Raw genomic sequence first — 21,303 nt, 5'->3', positions numbered from 1 at the left:
GACATTCCAAGATTTGAACTGTAATTTGCATTACCAATCAGTGGTCATCGTTCCCACAGTTCGATTGTTTTTGATACAATGGTCAGACTCCGCCTCCCTGTTGTATGTACTATGGGCACCGGATCAGGGGAACTCAGTTGTGGTGCTGGTGGGATGGTCAAGACAGGCGGGGGTCATATACCGGCAGGACAGGGCAAACCAAGGTAAAGCAAAGACGTGGTTGTGGTCACTGGCAAGGGTCGGGTGATCAGGCAAACAGGGAAGGTTCAAAGTCATGGTTGGGAGGTAAAGCAAGGGGTCGAAGATTCAAGGGTTATACAAGGCTCACAGAGAATGCATGGAAGTGTAGTGTAAACTGACAAAACTTTGCAGTGACTGAGAGTGAGTGAAGGGTTTATATGTGGAGCAGAGAAAGAATGAGAAAGGTGAGAGGTGCAGGGCGAATGGGAGCAGGGGGTGATCACAAAAGTGCACAAGAGCTGATTGAATGGAGCTGGGAGATTTGACTGATAAGGAAGGATGATGGTGACATCGAGTGGGGGCAAGTGGAAGTGCTTAGACTGGTGTAAAGTGCTGGGCTGTAGCCATGACACCTGTGTCAGCTGTTCTCTCCGCATTGCCGTGTTATACTGGGATTACCAATTGCAGTCCTAATATCGTGTATTATTTGATGTGCGTGTATAATACTGTATTATACAATTATTATTATTATTATTATTATTATTATTATTATTATTATTATTATTATTATTATTATTATTATTATTATTATTATATTTATTTATTTATTTCTTGGCAGACACCCTTATCCAGGGCGACTTACAAAATATAAGCGCAATACAAAGTGCAAGAATACAGTTCAGTACAAGGCATCAAACATTACAAATTCAACTTTGCATAATACAAAGCAATTCAAAGCATAATACATTGTACAAATTCCAAATTACACAAGTAAATACAATAAATGAGGTCTTACATCCTGGAAAGTAAAAACTAAGTGCTGTCAAGATGTTAGGTCACAGTCAAGGGCTACGGGAAAGGGAGCCTTTCAAAGGTGAAATCAATAATACAAGTATTAGTAACACAAGAAGCATGATAAAATGTTGTGAAGTGCTATCTTACAGGAGAGTAAAGGACTAATATTACAAGTACTGTCTGAAAAGATGTGTCTTAAGTAAGCGCCGGAAGGAGGTCAAGGACTGTTTTGACTTCGGTGGGAAGGTCATTCCACCATTTAGGGGCCAGGGATGAGAAGGAGCAGGCTCTGGAGGAAGGGGAGTGGAGAGGAGGCAGAGTTAGTCTTCTGGCACCAGAAGACCGCAGTGGTCTGCAGAGGATGTATGGGGAGACGAGGGACTAAAGGTAGCTTGGTGCAGTGTGGTAGGTGAGGGTCAATGTCTTGAACTGAATGCGTGCCGGTATCGGGAGCCAGTGGAGGGAGCGGAGCAGTGGAGTAGTGTGTGTGAATTGGGGCAGAGAGAATACCAGATGAGCCGCAGAGTTCTGGATGAGCTGGAGCGGGTGGGTAGTAGTTGCAGGCATGCCAGCCAGGAGGGAGTTGCAGTAGTCTAGACGGGAGAAGACCAGTGATTGGATGAGCAGCTGAGTCGAGTAGTCGGTGAGGAAGGTACGGATTCGGCGTATATTGCTCAGGAAGAATCTACAGGTGCGTGTCAGCGTGGTGATGTGCTGGGTGTAGGAGAGTGCAGGATCAAGGGTGACTCGTAATGGAAGAAGAAAGAGAGAGTGTTGGATTCCAAGGGGATTGAGATGGAGAGATCAGCAGAAGGTGAGTGGGGAAAAAAGAGGAGATCCAATTTGGAGAGGTTGAGCTTGAGGTGGTTGTGAGTGCATTCAGGCGGAGATAGCAGACAAACAGGAAGAGATGCGAGAGGGGATGAGAGGGTCAGAAGAGGGAAAAGACAGGAAGATCTGGGCATCATCTGCGTAGAAGTGGTAGGAGAAATAATGGGATGCGATGAGGGGGCCCAGGGAGCGAGTATAGAGAGAGAACAGGAGGGGGCCCAGGACGGAGCCTTGGGGTACGCCTGTGAGGAGAGGTTGGGGGGTGGATGAGGAATCTCGCCATGTCACTTGATAGGTCCGGTTGTTGAGGTAGGAGGAGAACTTATTAATTATACTTATTTCACTTATCCTACTAATAATAATTATACTACATTAAAAGTGTTTAATACTGTATTATATAAGCTACTAATACTTATTCCACTTCTACATTATACTATATTAAATTTGTGCATATGGGGCTATAGAACCGATTATTATATTATTCCATATTATTCACTCCTACAAAACTTCTTCAGAAACATAAGCTACATGCCGTTGTCAATTCCCTATATTATCCTTATCTATCTTAAGTCATAAGCTTTATCTTATCCATAAGCACATTATTATTTATTTACATTATGATTAATACATACTATTACACTATCTGTAGTTTCATCCACCATAACTGTGACAAAAGATGCTTTATTGATCTCTCTTTTTATCTCCTCTCCCATCACTTTAACTATAGCACTAATCAGGTCGTTTTGTGTTTTGCCTGAATTCCCAGTAAACACTTTGTTAGTGGAAAGGTGGTAATGTAAGTCTTTGTCGAACTTGGCCAGAAAGGAAATAAGCTTGACATAGGGGATTCACTCAAAATTCTGAAGGCCTCGGTAGATTTTTCACCTGGAGACAGCACAGGTGAAAAATCTGATTGGATAAATTTATATGAGCTGCACTGGAAGCAGTGCAACTGAAGGAGAGAGTAGCAATGAAATGGCATTAATAGACTGATAGGAATGAACTTTGCAAAATACATATAGCATTAATGAAAATATATATTCAATTATAATAATATAATTTTCTGATTCTGACAACCTCTAGGCCAGCAGAGAAGGCTTTGCTGGCCCTGACAGCCCACCTCGGACTACTACTAATAATAACTTACATTTACTTATACTAACACACACTATATGAATGTAAAAATGAATGTAACTGACATTTTATTATACTCCAGCTACTAAGCTGCTTAGTTTTTCCTACTATTACTATTCCTATCCTAAAATACTTGTTTGTTATATTTACATAGACCAAATTAATAATAATAATAATAATAATAATAATAATAAATACAACTTTATTTATATAGCACCCCATTAAATTATTTCATAATATCCTTTCAATTGTCAATAATAGCAGTACAAAATTTTAAATAAAACTGACTGATAGTATACAGTAGTACCTTGTGATGTACTATACAATACAGCAAATACAGCAGTACACTGTTTTAAACCATAGTACACGTTTACACCCATCAGCCATAACATTATGACCACTGACAGGTGAAGTGAATAACACTGATAATCTTCTTATCATGGCACCTGTCAGTGGGTGGGATATATTAGGCAGCAAGTGAAAATGTTGTCCTCAAAGTTGATGTGTTAGAAGCAGGAAAAATGGGCAAGCGTAAGGATCTGAGCTACTTTGACCAGCTAAGGGCCAAATTGTGATGGCTAGACAACTGGGTCAGAGCATCTCCAAAACTGCAGCTCTTGTGGGGTGTTCCTGGTCTGCAGTGTTCAGTACCTATCAAAAGTGGTCCAAGGTCCAAGAAAAGTGGTGAACTGGTGACAGGGTAATGGGCGGCCAAGGCTCATTGATGCACGTGGGGAGTGAAGGCTTGCCCGTGTGGTCTGATCCAACAGACAAGCTACTGTAGCTCAAATTGCTGAAAAATGTGAGCATCAAAACTGGACCATGGAGCAATGGAGGAAGGTGGCCTGGTCTGATGAATCACAAGTTCAAGGTGTTGACTTGGCCTCCAAATTCCCCAGATTGCAATCCAATCGAGCATCTGTGGGATGTGCTGGACAAACAAGTCTGATCCATGGAGGCCCCACCTCGCAACTTACAGGACTTAAAGGATCTGCTGTTAATGTCTTGGTGCCAGATACCACAGCACACCTTCAGAGGTCTAGTGGAGTCCATGCCTCGACGGGTCAGGACTGTTTTGGCGGCAAAAGGGGGTCATAATGTTATGGCTGATCGGTGTATACTACAGTATACTGTAGTACCTTGTGACATACTATAGTATTTACTACAGTACTATAACGTACTTAAGTATAGTATATACTATATTATACTGTTGTACCTTGCAATGTACTTTAGTACCTCCTACACTACTACTACAAATACTGCACTATACTGTTGTATACTATAGTATACTGTACTACCTTGTAATGTACTACAGTACTTACTATCACACTATAACAAATACTATGGTAGTGTAGTATACTACAGTATACTGTAGTACCTTTGGATGTACTATAGTACTTCCTACAGTAGTACAACAACTATAAATACTATAGTACACTGCCAGTGTACTATAGTATTTTGTAGTAACATGTTATATACTATAGTACACTGTTGAATTAAAATTAATGAATAAATTAATACTGCAGTACCTTGTAATGTACTACAGTACTTACTACAGTATTACAACACATACTGTAGTATACTGTATAGTGTATTATACTGTAGTACCTTTCAATTTACTATAGTACTTACCATAGTTGTACAACAAATATTATAGTACACATATACAACTGATATAGTACTCAAAAATACTGTCTCACGCGGACAAAATTTCTCCAGGAACTTTAGTATTTTAGTTTCCATGTTGTTCTTTTTTTTGGCGTAGGCTACGGCCAACAATAGCCTCGGTACATTTAAAATAAACCATCTGTTCAAGAACAGTACAACACTCTCTGAGTGCCTTCTTCTGAAAACACTACAATATTTATGAAAGTCTTTACACAAAATAATAGTTTTTCGGGTTTACCTCTGTGTATTCAATTTTTCTTGAATTTGTTAAATCTAGGCTGTATGAATGTTACTGCATTACCTCAATTGCATGCCTCTGCTAAAGTATGTTTTATCAGTTCATTTTGTATAATGTCATTTAAGTACTACTTTTTATAGATCCTATGGTCACATATAATAATAATAATAAAAAAAGTTCTTAATGTATTTCTTAATGTATTAATGTCACTTACCACTTTTGAAAATGTTGCTTTTTGTAGTGTAGTGGATCATTAATAACCATGCAAACATCTGTCTCAATGTTTGCACTACAAAGTTGTAATATAGCATTGAACTATAAGGGTTGTATCTGCAATTGTGACTCTAAAGCAATTTGCATCATGTTTCAGTGAATCCGATCACAGTAATGTTATTTTACTTTCCAGTGGTATTGTGGTCAAAACTATTTTTATATGTGCTTTTAGAGTACTATTAAAAAAACCTCCACAGAAACATAAACAAACAAAAAAGCTATGTGTGCATTTCAGATCATGTTAATTTAATTAGAATCCAATCATATCATTCAATAAGGGAACTGATGAAAACAAAAAAACAGTAAACAGTTATTTTGAATGCAGTGCCAGTGTAACATGTCTGAGCAGGGGCCTGTCTAAACTGCAAATGGGAGTGACTGGTGACATGAGCTTCTTAGAACAGACTGCTGCAGGCTTTGAGGTTTTTGGGTGAGGTCATCCAAAAGGGGAAATGGCCCAGTTCTGCAGTCGCTTTGATGTAGTTGAACAGCACTGCCACAATTTATAAACTGCTGAGCTTCTCCCCTTCACATTCCTTAAGGATGTCCCAGACAGGAGAATCCTAAAAATCCCAACAATTATCTTGTAGTTCAAGAATTTAACATTTTTCCCTTGAAAATTCAGAACATAGCAACAAAAGGTTATTCTAATCTTCATTGAACCAACAATGAGCATTACAAATTGTTGTGAACTGTAATGAGCTTAGGCACTTAAGACTGTTAACCCAGAAGCAGATCCAGATAGTGTGCATTATCAGGCATTTTGACTCTAGTACAACATACAAAAGTATTTTAACAGTAGTTACATTTATTTTTAATCCTAAAGCAGATAATATGCATATCTTTGTTTGTTTGTTTGATCACTTTGATTTGGAATTGGACATTACTTTAAAATCTGTGTGCACTTCAAATCTAATATTTTGTCTAACATGGGAGAAATGTAGGCATCATACAGTGTTAAACCTTTTTCTGCATAACACCAAAAGCCTAAGCTCAGAGCATAGGTTGACACTTCTAGCCGACATATCAATGTGGCTAGGGGTCCACAAGGGAGGCCTTGTGACTGACTGTCACGGTCCACGGGACAGGGGAACAGGAGACCCAATTACAGTGAGTGGTAGAGGTGGTCAAAACAGGTGTAGGTCAATTACCGGCAAGGCAGGGCAAACAAAGGCAAGGCAAGATGTGGTCTTGGTCACGGTGAGGAACTGGAAGAGGTATGTTTAAGTAGCCCTGTGGGGAGGTGTCGGGAGGCTTTGGAATGCGCAAGTGGTGCAGGAAATTACGAATCTGGTGACATCACATACCAACGTGGGCCACCAGAATTTCCTCTGGACCAGGGCTACAGTGCAATTGACACCAGGGTGTGGATCTAGTGGAGAAGGTGGAATCGTACAGAAGACTAAATATAGGTCCGGTTAGCAGGACAAGTGGAAGGAGCTGCATCAGAGGTGAGTCCTTGCTGAATCTGGTCCCAGATGTTCCATTGAATGGGAGCCAGAATGCAGGAGGAAGACAGAATGGATTACACGGACTTTGGAGCAGGAGAGTCGAACTGGCAAGAGAGTGAGTCTGCCTTGACGTTCTTTGATCCTGGGCGGTACGTTAGCGTGAAGTGAAAGCGGTTGAAGAAGAGTGTCGGGTGTTGAGTCGTTTGGCTGACTAGATATATTCCAAATTCCGGTGATCAGTTAGAACCAGGAAGGGATGCTTGGAGAGGGTGATGGTGACCTCTGGTGGGGACAAGTGGAGGTGCATTAGACTGTGGTTGTCACACTGGCTGTGTTAGAGCCAGGAGTTTCCTGGCAACCCCAGTAGCTCAGCCTACCATACTATAGCTCTGTGTTTTGCACTGTGCAGTAAACATACGTTAATGTTGAAAAGCTCTTATTCCACTTGTTTAAAATGTGGAATAATAAATATGTATACAAGATTAAACCAAACCCATACTATCAAATGTAGATCTTGCCTAAAAATATAAATGCTAAATCTCAGGTAATATATATTTTGTGACATTAAAATGTAATAAACTTAAATATTAATTAATTTAAGATAAAGATTTCAAAATATGTAATATGTGTGACACTTACAAAGCTGTATTTGTTTTCTGTGTAAAATGCAGAATTATGCACTTGTTTAAGATTTTAAACAAAGACTGCACTGCACATTGCATATCAGATTTGTAGATTTATGTTCATGTTTGCTTTTGTCCGCATGGTACTATTTACCATTTAAACCTAATTAATACAGGTAATCTCAGCCATTTGCACAGTAATCAGCTGGCATAGACTTTATTAAATCTCCACATAATTTTATAGGTGAATGTATATTCTAGCAATAACAATTGAATAATTAAAACGCTTGAAGTTAATATATTTCAGAAATCATCCTTTACATTATTGATATGTGTATTTTTTACTAGGGTTTAATAAATAAATCACAGTCCTCTTTAGCTATGTTATAACACATATCAGCAGCTTCCATTAATTACTCAAAGTAATAGCATGTAAAAGACAAACTGAAGGAGTAACCCACTGCAATTAATCACATCCAATCCCATATTCTCTCTGAATATGTCTTTGCTTAAGGAATAGACCAAGATTGGTGAAAGAAAGACATCTTGAATTGTCTTGACCTGATTCAATTATTATCAATAATTCTATGCAGTTGTATAATTTTGTCAAACAAAAAGTTCAGATTGAAGTGAACAAGTTTTGATACCTACATTACACATTTTAAGAAAATAAATTGTAGCAGTGAGAAAATTTGATTGACAATTCCAAACTTTCAAAGGGCAGAAAATTAAGAACTAATTGGCCATTTCTGTAACTGGCCATTCTTATTTGCGAAATTTGAATGCTCAGAGGCACCAACCACTGGGTTAAACTGTGCATTATTTCCTTATGAACTGTCTTCTTTAGTTGGCTTGGTGGCAAGCAGGTGGCTGTAGTCTATGCAAAGAAAACACAAGGAAAAATATACACTGAAAATGAATGGTGTCGTTAGACACTCAATTAACCACAGAGTTATCAAATTATTCCCTATGGTGACTAATGATTAATAGAGGTATTGCTTATTTTCAAATTAAGCACAAACTTCAGTGCCTACACATTTCATAATCTTCTTGATTAATAAAAGAACACTGGTTTTACAAATGAACTGAGCACACCACCAGACAAACTAATTTTAACCTTCCCCTATGCTTCTTATGTTATTGAATTTACACCATGTTGTCAAGTAATCTTTTTAAGAACATTTGTGTTTATTTGTTTGTTTGTTTGTTTGTTTTCAGGAAAAACTCCAGAATACAGATCAGCAAGGTGAAGGTTGAAGACTCTGGGAATTATACATGTGTGGTGGAGAATATTTTAGGGCAGGAAACTGCAACAAGCACCATCAACGTCCAAAGCAGTAAGTACCACAGTTGGTCGAAAAACATACATTTTTGCACCTTGCTTTGCCTGTGGATCAATTTAAATCCTGTTGCACTAGGTATTTATTGACCATTTCTTCAGAGGCTTATTAGGTGGCCCAAAAATATATAAATCCACACAGGCAGGTATAATTACATTTGTCAATTTTCTCAAAAGCAGTCATTATCAGAAGGTGCAGTGTTCTTTTGACTTCTTATGTATAGGATTGTTCACAGAAATGGGTTTAAATGTAAACTAAAAGTGCATTTTCTGAAATTAGACCATAACCCTTTTCATATTTTTTGTAGTATGCTGTACAGACAAACACAGTTTGAAATGAAAGCTGAGCTGTCTTTATAAAATCATCCTTCATTATACCACCTGACAAAAACCATGACAAAACTGGTTTAATAGCGGGGGTGGTGTTATAGCGATGTTTTTTTTTTTTCTACACAATGTTTGCAATACATTCATACATACAAACATTTCATTTTTTTCCTGATGCAATGTCACTTACTTTGTGTCAACCAAGCAAACATTTAATAGACCAAAAAAAAAAAATGCTTCTAAAGTATTGTACTGGTGGTCATAAGCTTTACTATATGTGGCATAACTAGTGTTTTTACAGTATAATGAATGTTTAAATCTACTGTCTTTATTTTCACAAAGCAATCACTAAATACTGTACCTTCAGTAGCACATAGCATTGTTAGTTATACACAGTTCAAACAGAAATAAGTATAATAAACTATGTACGGTACTTAATATGCAAGCCTATATTCAGACTTAAAAAAAATTATTCTACAGACGTTTATAGAAGTCGCATACACTACATAACGAGGTCAGCTACAATGCTTTTTTGCGCATTTGTTTGGGGGGAGGGGGGGCGGTGATATAATGTGGGAGCACTGTAGTTCTCAATTGCTTTGAGTTACAGTGTAATTCAATTTTAAAGGTCAAATTTGATCTGAACCTATCACTGGATATACAATTGTATTCTCTTGTACACAATGTATCCAAGCATCTTCTCAATTGTGCCTTTGTAATTTTAAAGCATTCCACACGAACAGCTTCATTTGTTCCTTTGACTAGTACTTCCACTGTTTTACAAAAGTGAGCGGAAAGTAATTCATGTTACATGAGAAAACATGTATTATTTCACAGCATACCCCAAGGTTGGAGACACACCCTTGTTTAATAACTCAAAAAAGTGTCAGGTGCTTTGTTACAAAGTACAGTAAAGTATTAGGACCTACCTGTATGTCAGTGGGTCATAAATAGGCTTCCTGATGAGAGATATTTAAGCAGCTGTTAAGGATATAAAGTCAGTAAGTGGCCTCCCACGTTTTAAATATAAATCAATAAACTTAAGTGGTCTTGTAAAAAATATCTTTCAGGATCCCGAGGCCAAATGAATGTAGAATTCCCACAAAAGTCTTACAAGGATTTTGGCCCAATTTAGTCTATGCCTTTTATATATTATGTGTGGGTTCTTGACAACAATCTGCTTTAATTGGAATGTGTCTCCAATATCTTAATGTGCAGCTCAAGGATTGATTTTGAACAATGACAGTAAAAATCTAAATATCTTTGAGCAAGCTTCACAAATCAGTCTTATCCCAAAGGAAAAGTTTGTTGCATTTAACATATTTTCCTATTAACAAGACAAAGCATTACAAAAGTGAAGTGCTGGGAAGGGCCCATAGAAAAGCAACCACACAAAGACACAGACTTAACACAGAGACTGAAATGTATCTGTATCAATCATAAACTGGCATGATTTTAGCCTGGAAAAAGGTAGATAAGGTAGATTTAATTGAGCTGTTAAAAAGTTGAGAGGTATTAGACAGTCAGATGTTTTCCTCAAACTCAACATAGACCAGGGCTGGAGGACTAAAGTAAAAAAAATAATAAAGAGTGTAGAAGGAAGCTATTTACACATAACTACAAAATTGTGTATCTTTTTGTGTCAGTTCTTTATTTTCATATATGTAATTTAACATTTTCATTGGTTAGTGAAAATCAAAAAGTTGATGAACAGATATCATTCCAAGATATATAATTTTATCTGAAGAGAGATTTTTTTATTTATTCTGTGCTGAGATTTATTCCTTTACAAGGTGTATGCAGTATTTCCTTTTGTAGAAGGTTGAATATAATGGAGAGGGTAGACCTAACACCACTTAGTTTCCGAAATAAAACAAGATTGGGCGTATTCAGGGTGGTATGGCTGTAGGGTATATAAATAATTGTTGGGAACTGGGAAATGAAAATAAATAAATAAGAGTCAGTGCAAAAAGCACAAAAAAACATTAGTATATCTGAGTAAACTGTATCAAGGTATTTTCCCTGAACTGCGACTATGAAGTCAATACTTGTCAGGAGTCGGGTGATAAATAAGATTGGGTTTAGTCCGTAATTATGACAGATGTATTCAAGAAAAAAGCATATGCTGGAGAAAGGGGTGTTGCTTGGTTTCTGGTCCTTTTCAAATTTGGTATAGAATTTTCAAAGTCTTGACCAAGAAAGTGATGGGAATCATTCTATTGCTGCATAAACAGTTTTTTAAACACAAACTAATATCCGATTGTTTCAAATCAAGTAATAAAAAAATAAAAAAGTGTGAAGCTAAATTATGAGTTAAGCTAATTGAAAGACTGGTAATAAGGCACTTCAGAAAATATACTACAGCACTGAATCTCAGAATTATAATATTAATATGATTTACGAGGATTACTATTAGTGTAATTTGTGTCTGTTGCATCTGTGTGAGTTGATAAAAGGTAATATATAACTTCCATATTATTTCATAATACTTTTAATTGTAACATACTTTTAATTATAATATGTTTAAACCAGTATATATTATTACAATAATGGTTCTGTCTGATACTGTTGTTTTAAACTAAGAGTTTTATGGATTGGGAACCATACACTCCATATCTGTTCTGCAATATATTGAATGCTGGAACATCTCTATTAAGAAATCTGTAACCCATTGTATCCTGTGCTGATCCATTGAATGTTGTGCACATTATGGTGACTGAACTAATGACTGACCTAATGATGGCCTTTAGATCTCTATAGCACATACGTTAATATGCCATGAAATGAAATGGTGGGAATAATTTGTATATATACTCAAACATGATAATGCCTTTGCACATTTGTCCTGCAAACAATGTTTTTTAAGACTAACTTCACTCAAAATACACTTAACAAGATTGTAAATTGCAATTGTACTTGTATGTGTCATTGTGCTCAGTTTGCAGAGTATACCATTGCTATTTATGCATAAGGACATATGGAAAGGCAGCTATTTGACAGCTATTTTTATGCAGCTGTGGTTCAGTGCTGTGTCAACGTGGACAGCCAAGTATGTGCATGCTTTAGAAGTGCTACTAACACACGCAGCCTCACTTTCTTATCTTCCCAAATGTGGGTTGGTGCATACATTCAATACAGTTTTTTCCCTATTAAGATTTTTACTTAGCTGATCAGTCATAAGATTAATCTATACACTCTGTTACAATACAGACCTATTGTCCTATATATAGAATAATCATACTCGTACTATGAATTGCAATGTCAATGTGCCCCTAACACCCTGGCCTGAAGAAACAAAAAACTGTCCTTAATGTGGTGTTGGTCCTCCATGTGCCATAATGACTCAAACACAATGATTCCAAAAGATTTTAGAAAGCAGACAGAGCAAGAAGGCAGAAGGCAGTAATTGTTGTGGTCATGTGGAGATTCTAAAAAATTTGTTTAAATATCTTTATGGAATACATCATACAGACGTTCATTACAATGGATGGATTTTTCACACTTGAAAAAGTTGCTGCAAGAAAATGAATCAATGCTTGGTGCAGTGGGTCAAACAAAGCTCAAACATTTCTAGGATGCACTGCCAGTGTCCTGAGCTGTTGATGTGTCACATGTAGGGCTGGGCGATATGACTTCAATATAATATCTCGATATTTTGTGCGAGATATAGTTTGGGCGATGCACTCTATTTCTTGTTTTTATCCAATAAAGCTACAAAATAAGACCAAAGACATTCAAACTACCAGTATTTCGTGAATCATTAAATAAAAAATACCACATGCAGGCTGTCATGGTAAATATATGCAGAATACAACACATTACAGCGCAAGTGTTATGGTATTACTATTACGTGTGTTATGTTGTTATGGGATATATATATATATATATATATATTTACCAAATCCGGGTTTATAGTGGAGCATTTAACATCTGCTAGACAGGTGCATTTCTTCTCTGACTGTCGCGTTTCGATTCTGCTTACCGGTACAGCACGTGTTAATACAAAATAGTTATAATAATAATAATAATAATAATAATAATAATAATAATAATAATAAAAACTGTTGTACCACTTCACTATCTTAAAAAGAAAATTAAACTTTCTGCATCTGTTTGCATTGCTTTTGAATTTATTAACATGCAAACAAACTTAATTATTCTTTCACTTTATACAAATTATATACATCTAAATTAGCGGGGGTGGGGGGTGTGATCGCTTGCAAATCGATTGTTTTTTAGCCCGGTGACAAGAGCAGGGCGGAACATGTGCGCTTGTGCGTTAAAGTGTTTTTTGGTTATTGTGGTTATTCTGTGTCCAGTTCACTCTCCTCCATGTTTGTCTGTGTTTCTGAATTCACATTTCTTGCCTGCATCCGGCACGTGTGGAAGAACCGGGAAGAATGCAAAGCGAAAAATATTGCTGTAAAGAGTGGGATTTGCTACACAACGAAATAAATGGTAGAGCCTATTATTAAATATACATTTTTCTATCGTCACACGATATATATCGTCATACAGAGGTGATTCTAGGATATGTGGGGGCCCCAAGCAAAATTATTCCTGACGGTGTCGCCGGGTGGGGGGCTGCGGAGTTTTCTCCCTTGAGAGCGATGGGGTGGGGGTGGGGGGGTTCCCGGGGCCCCAGGCAAATGCCTAGGATGCCTACCCCCTTGCGATGCCCCTGTAGACATATCGTAGTCAGATGAAGGGTCATTCGTTTCCCACCATAAGTTCACAATGTTTTCTGAGACACCAGTGGTTCTCCTGAACCTGTGGCATACTGACTTATGCACCTTCATTTTCATTTCCTTGATTGGAAATTACACTTCCAATTATTTAACTTGGATTAAGACTCCTTGCTTGTTCATGAGGGAAGAGAGCTGCTAGCTACCTGGACTTGTCAGTGCTTTGTAGGAACTGGTGGTGCAAGACAAGGTATCTCCATCTGACTTCTGCCCACTTAACTCTAGTGCTCTTACAGTTGCAACCTGGGAACCAATGCCAATCACATAGATTGAGAAAACATAGCTAATTAGGTAGAAACCATGTTGTAATGTAATTTGTAAAGTTATTTTAAAAAGTGTATTATCTTCAGAAGACATTTTCTACTACCTATAAATTAAAATGCATCAGGTTACAAGTTTATAATTCATGGGTTGGTCAAAGATTGAGTTCATAGGATGCACTCAACACAGATATATTTTCAAATCTGCCATTTGGTAGCCTAGTAATCATCTGTTTTAAATGCATATGTGGAAAATGCTAAGACTCTTTTGATGGTGAGATTTTAATGCAGTATATGTAGAAGGCTCCATTTGTTATACATAAATGTTGTGCATTCTGCTTCCATATTATTCAAATGTCAATTTCCTAAACATGGCATGGTGGTAAAATTATGAAGGAGGAATCTGTATATTTAGTGCATTTTCTGTATTTGAGAAAACATTAATCAAAATATGAAGCATGCAGGGACTATTTTAAATTGCTTGTGTCAATATTGCAAAGGAAAACCATTGAAATAGCAGAGCAATGGGCTTGAAAAAGGTAGTATATTAAAAGGAAGCCAGACATGCATTTGCACAAGGGCAGGGTGTCAAATAATAATTGGCAGAATTTTCCAGAGAGTAACATAGCTAAAGAACAGTCTCCTGGTGCTACACTTCATCAGTCAATTTGGGGTCTGCCATCACAGAGTATAAGAATTATTTGGACAGCTATGCAAAATCATGATTTACACATTTCACAGTAGCTTCAAACAGCCTCTAAAGCATGTTGCATTGTGTTTTTTGGTAAGCTTTAATTTTGGTATAAATGGCAGTTAAAGCTACTTGGATATTGAAAAACGGTTCAAATATTAAGTCTGGCACATTTGACATTTTCTGATCTTGATATAACAATACATGACTGGGACCTGGGCCATGTAAAAAATGTAGACCTATTTGCAAGATTAAATGACACAAAAACACAATTGATGGTGGTTAAAAAAAACACCATTATGTAAAGGAAAGATAATGTATGGTGATGTAAGCAGTGTCTTTTTGTACAATACATATATATGTAAATATAAATTAACACACATTAGTAAACTGAAAAACTGTTAATTTAATGAAAACACAGGTATCATACAATTCTACATTATTAATATGTATTTTTATGACTGTCACGGGTGGAAGCAACACTGAATACCTTAAATAACCCGATTATGCCTCCCCTTTTCTGTCATTTGGCACAGGGGAGAAGCAGGTGTGCAGCTTGCACACCTGAGGGGTGGCGGCTGACAGCTAGTTAAGCGCAGGTGTGTCTCAGGAGCGGCTAGGATAATTCAAAAGAAACAGGCATGCAATAATCCAATAAACAATAATTAAGTGTAACAGCAACAAAACAAAAGCAATCAAGTGAGTGAAACCAATACTTAAAAAAAGCATAAATAAGTCAATTGAATATATATATATATATATATATATATATATATATATATATATATATATGTATGTATAATTGGGGCTGCCTTGATTAAGGAGGGGGGCTTAATATACGGCTCTGGAAAAAATGAAGAGACCACTGCAAATTTTTCTTAAATCAGCATCTCTACATGTATGGCAGCCATTCCATTCCAGTGTCTGTTGAATTTCAACACAAGGTACACCTACTGAATGAGGTACTGATTAGGTGATCACCTGACCCAAATCTAATTTAATGAGGAGAAGTATGAAAACCACTGCTGTGGTCATCACTTTGCAGTAGGACCAGCTGGATGACCAAAAACAGTGCTTGTAGTACCTCAAATATAATTGGAATAAAAAAAAAAATATTAACCATGCCAAAAGAGTTGAAAAGGAATGTTGTGAGTGAGGAAAATAAGGGTTCAATTCTGGCTTTACTGACAGAGGGATACAGTGAGCTTCGTGTTGCTTCCATCCTTAAAATTTCAAAGACGGCGGTTCATAAGAACAAGGTCAAGCAGCAGACATTGCGGACAACAAAGCTACAGACTGGCAGAGGGTGAAAACGACTCTCCACTGACTGGGATGACCGCCAACTCATTCGAATGTCAATCAACAGACGTAGGATGACATCAAGTGACCTATAAAAACAATGGCAAATGGCAGCTGGGGTGAAGTGCACTGTGAGGACTGTTCGAAACAGGCTCCTAGGGGCAGGGCTGAAGTTGTGTAAAACTAGAAAAAAGCCCTTCATCAATGAGAAGCGAGAGCCAGGCTGAGGTTTGCAAAAGACCATAAGGATTGGATTTTCAGCTTTGCACAACACCTGGTCATCTAATGGTTAGACGGAGACCTGGAGAGGCCTACAAGCCACAGTGTCTCACACCCACTGTGAAATATGGTGGAGGATCGGTGATAATCTGGGGGTGCTTCAGCAAAGCTGGAATCGGGCAGATTTGTCTTTGTGAAGGACACGTGAATCAAGCCACGTACAAGGTTGTCCTGGAAGAAAACTTGCTTCCTTCTGCTCTGACAATGTTCCCCAACTCTGAGGATTGGTTTTTCCAGCAGGACAATGCTCTATGCCACACAGCCAGGTCAATCAAGGTGTGAAGACCCTGTCATGGCCAGCCCAATCTCCAGACCTGAACCCATTGAAAACCTCTGGAATGTGATGCCAAGAGGATTTGTTTGATGGCTTGTGACCATCTATCTTTATTTATTTATTTATTTTATAATAAAGATAGATGGTCACAAGCCATCAGACAAAGCCGAGCTGCTTGAAGTTTTGCGCCAGGAGTGGCATAAAGTCACTAAAGAGACTAAAGATATTGATTTCTGAACTCTTCCTAAGTTAAAACATTAGTATTGTGTCTTTGCATTATTCAAGGTCTGACTGGTGTGTTCATGTTTAGGGGCAGCAAGGTTCTACTGCTAGCCCTTTAAGAACAGCCACAAAAAGGGAGTCACGACCATCAGGTATAGGGCTGGTAGTCAGAAAGTGAATGTAAATGAAAATAAAGGTTCAGGTTTAACCAGTTATCTGCTGTCGGGTTAATTTATAACACTGACAACACTGCATCTTTTTTGTTATTTTGACCAGTTGTCATTTTCTGCTAATAAATGCTGTAAATGACAATATTTTTATTTTGAATTTGGGAGAAATGTTGTCAGTAGTTTATAGAATAAAACAAAAATGTTCATTTTACCCAAACACATACCTATAAATAGTAAAACAAGAGAAACTGATAATTTTGCAGTGGTCTCTTAATTTTTTTCAGAGCTGTGTGTATGTATGTATATATGTATACGTGTGTGTGTGTGTGTGTGTGTATATATATGTATGTGTATATATATATATATACACACACACACACACACACACACACACGATAATCAGAGCCCTGTCACCCCCTGTGACACTGCCCCCTGCCAGACCAGTTGTCATCCCTGGTAACCCATCCATAAAACAAAAAAAGTGACTTCCCCCTTAATTCAAAAGAAACAGACATGCAATAAACAATAATTAAGTGTAACAGCAACAAAACAAAAGCAATCAAGTGAGTGAAACCAATACTTAAATAAGAATGAATAAGTGAATTGCATTAAATATATCCATATCTGTATATATGTATGTGAAAACAATCATAATACATATAGAAATAAAAATAATTAAAAATGATATGAGCCTTGTCAGCCCCTGTGACAAACAATGAGTAGAAATCTGATCAGTGTGTGCAAACCATACAGTCTCTATGTGCTATTGATAGGAACTTTATTAATGGAATGGAAATAAAATTACAGATATTTTGTTGAATAAGAAGGCAAGCTTACATTTATATTTACATTTATTTAGTTCATTATTTTGAATGGTTGGGTATCACTTTTTCATTCTGTCAATTTAAGGCAAGGGTGTCTAACATGATCTTGGGGTGCATATTGCCTTAGATTCTTTCCTTTTTTTAAAATCTAATTAGCTAGCACACATGAACTAGTAGGCAAGTAGGGCCTTACCACCTGCCCGCAATTAGCGTTGTGTAACTGACTGCCACCAGGTGACATACTAGCAGCATATATTTAATCAATGTTGCTAATAAAACATGAATGCGCCCGGCACATATATGGATTTCTGATCATGTGGCCCACTATCAGAAATCACAAAGATGTGATTGAGGTTAAGGTGTTATGCTGTATTATTCCACTAGTGGGCTTCCATAGAATTCTACAGGTGTTTAAGTCTTACTTTAGTTTAAGATTCAAAATTATTTCGTATTTTTCCTACCCAAGATGTATATTGTTTGTATTGAAAATGCAATTTCTTAGGTGGTTTGTGTCATTGAACATTTAAATCAAATTAGGTTGGGTCATCTGTGTCAAATAGAATTAACATGCATGCAATATGCTCTGCTACTGTAATGATTCTATCAGTGTGTGGTATCAGCTTCATTCTTTATTAAGTTGGTTTTATAGCTTGAAGGGAGAATGGAATCTGTTGCTACAAAAGATAACTGGGACTGTGTATTGAAGTTCAACTTCAGTTATGCTTATACTACTACCAGAAGCCATAAAACATTCTTAGTAATAATGAAAATACAATAAATCTTTTTAGACATTAGGCACAATCATGACTGAATTTAAACTACCTCTAGAAATCAATACTATTGATTCCTGCCATTTGTGTAACTGGAACCTTCGCGTGACTTAGTGCCTCTCAGCTGCACAGGCAGGTTTAGATAAATGTATGTTTTTCTGCTAGGCCTCTGTCCAAAGCTGTATTTTATGCAAACTGAAATAAATAAAATAATGTGAGTATTGCTAATTCAATACTTACATTAATGTTAAAATGCCTGTATGGGTTATTGAAGGATATATAAAACATTAAAAACACACAAACACAAAATCAATTCAGAGTTACACCTGTGGTCATATTAAACTGGCCCACTTGTCTTAGCAAAGTACAAACCTGTACTTGATGGCAGTAATATATATTTGAGGAGAAGAAAGAAGCATCTGACAAAAAATAAAGATGCCACTAAGTACAGGATTGTAGTTCTCTGTTTATGACTGTCTGACTTCTCTGTTTACCTTTTGGGGTAAACTTTCTAAAATTAGTAGGATTGTTGTAGAAATGTAAGTAAGTAAGTAGAAATCTTTATTTATTCTTTCTAGTTTTGTAATGTACATTGTTACTGTACTGTTTTTCCTCAGTTTCAGCGACAAAACCACAAAACCTCAGTAACTGAAACCAATGCAGGCATACATACATGTGATAGCATCGTTTGTCCTTGTTTGTTTGACCTGACCGACAAGGCTTCAGTATAAAATGTTGCTTTGTAAAAGTCTAAAGCCCCGTTTCCTATGGCGGACTCGTCCGGCCCCGAACGCCTAAACGGCTGTTTCCACTGGCTGAGCGTCGTGACGCGTCCGTGTTTTGTGGAGGTTAAATATCTGGTGCTGGACGTGTCCGTAAGCGTCCGTCCCCACTGAGGACATGATTCGCTTTCAGGAGCGGAGGACTAGAGACAGACAGGGAAGAGATTAGAGACATTGTGGATATAATCTAAAGTGCCGTGTGCGATCACGAAAATTACGGTCTTATTAGCAGCATGGACTGAAAAACACGTACAGAGACAATGACTGCTTACAGTTAATATACGAGTGTATTAAAACTTGGTTTTCACAGGACCGGTGCAGTGCCGTGAAGGATAATAATCGGATCGGTAGCAGCTGATTTTATTAATATTTTATGAACAACTGAACGGTGTTTCAGGCTGTGTTTTGTGAATGGTGTGCAGGACAATCCGCAGACACAGTCAGTATGAAGGCGAACACGATAGTTAACGTATGTCCATTTACAAGTTAAATGAATGAATAAATAAATACAACAGATCTGGGTTTCTCTCTAAAACATTAAGGACTGGTTTAATAAATGTGTCCATAAGTCCATAAACGCCATGACTGAGAAGTGCACACTTTAGTTAAACTATAACCTGCTATATTATATCTGGATGATTAATCGTGAAACGCGTGTATTTTGTTTCAACTGTAACTTGCCCTGGTTAAGGACGTCTGATAAGTAAATTATAAATAATACGGCAAAAAGTGTTGTTTGCAGTTACAAATCTGTAGTAAGAGTAATAAGTTAAGGGAGTCACGCTGTTCCGTTTAAAATACATATATACTAGCACAAATGATGACGATAATAATAACAATACATATTTGCTATTTAGTATTATTATTGCACATCGACACGTATTATGGGGACGTGCTTGTCTGAATATAATGTTATCTATACACGTTTAGCTCTTCCTAATATCTCTGAACAGAAACGTGTATTTATTACGCTGTTTACAATCATGTAAAGCACAAAGAATAAAATAGACACAAAAGTATTTTCCGCGTAAGGCTGTATCGCTTGTAGTGATCTCTGTCTCTGTTTAAAAAAAAAAAAAAAAAAACACAAACCAAACACACAGTCGCTGCTCCTGCAAAGAGGGGATGGGCTTCACAACGGCCTGGTTTGACAAAAAAAAAAAGCTCTGGGACGCGTCCGGCACGGCATGGCACGGACGCTTAAGCCAGTGGAACCGAGGCATAATAAGCAGATGTTGCGAAGTTTTTAGTAGCTCAGCCTAGAAATAAAAACAAAGTCTACATTTGGCCTCTCTGGGAGGTGAGTTACTGTCCACAGAAAATATTCTATTTCTTATGCTAATAAACATCAAAGCGAGTTTTGCACTCTCACTCAGCATGTCTACAACTGGAACCAAAGTTCTAGGTTTACATGTTACATATTGTGCTGTTAGTATTATATCAGTAAGCAGTCTGAATATTAAAAGGCTCTGCTATGGCTTTCAGGGTGCAACTCATTTAAAGTATTTACAATACATGCACCATCTGTATTATATATCGTTTTATAATGCAAAGCACACATATTGACAGTTTTCTCCCTTGCTGATCTACAGTGTGTAGTTAATTGTTTTTACTCGAAAATGTTTATATACACCGATCAGCCATAACATTATGATCACCTGCCTAATATTGTGTAGGTCCCCCTTTTGCCGCCAAAAGACCCATTGAGGCATGGACTCCACTAGACCTCTGAAGGTGTGCTGGTATCTGGCAGCAAGACTTTAAGTCCTGTAAGTTGGTGCCTCCATGGATCTGACTTGTTTGTCCAGCACATCCCACAGATGCTCGATTGGATTGAGATCTGGGGAATTTGGAGGCCAAGTCAACACCTTGAACTCGTGATTCATCAGACCAGGCCACCTTCCCCCATTGCTCCGTGGTCCCATTGTAGGTGCTTTCGGCAGTGGACAGGGGTCAGCATGGGCACCCTGACTGCTCTGCAGCTATGCAGCCCCAAACACAACAAATTGCGATGCTCTGTGTGTTCTGACACCTTTCTATCAGAACCAGCATTAACTTTTTCAGCAATTTGAGCTACAGTAGCTCGTCTGTTGGATCGGACCACACGGGCCAGCCTTCGCTCCCCACA

The 21,303-nt window shown here is 37.5% G+C and overlaps 1 protein-coding gene across 2 annotated transcripts in view; it reads left to right on the top strand.

Moving 5' to 3' along the window:
* Positions 1-21,303, top strand: part of LOC136762829 (pro-neuregulin-2, membrane-bound isoform) — a 226,820-nt gene that overhangs the window by 68,649 nt on the left and 136,868 nt on the right. For both annotated transcript variants that reach the window (XM_066716376.1, XM_066716377.1), the window contains exon 3: positions 8,412-8,530. In XM_066716376.1, the coding sequence (XP_066572473.1) occupies positions 8,412-8,530 (119 nt within the window). The remainder of the gene's footprint in view (positions 1-8,411; positions 8,531-21,303) is intronic.

This window comes from Amia ocellicauda, chromosome 11, assembly GCF_036373705.1.
Source record: "Amia ocellicauda isolate fAmiCal2 chromosome 11, fAmiCal2.hap1, whole genome shotgun sequence".
Lineage (NCBI taxonomy): Eukaryota > Metazoa > Chordata > Actinopteri > Amiiformes > Amiidae > Amia > Amia ocellicauda.
This window is presented reverse-complemented; position numbering and strand designations above follow the sequence as displayed.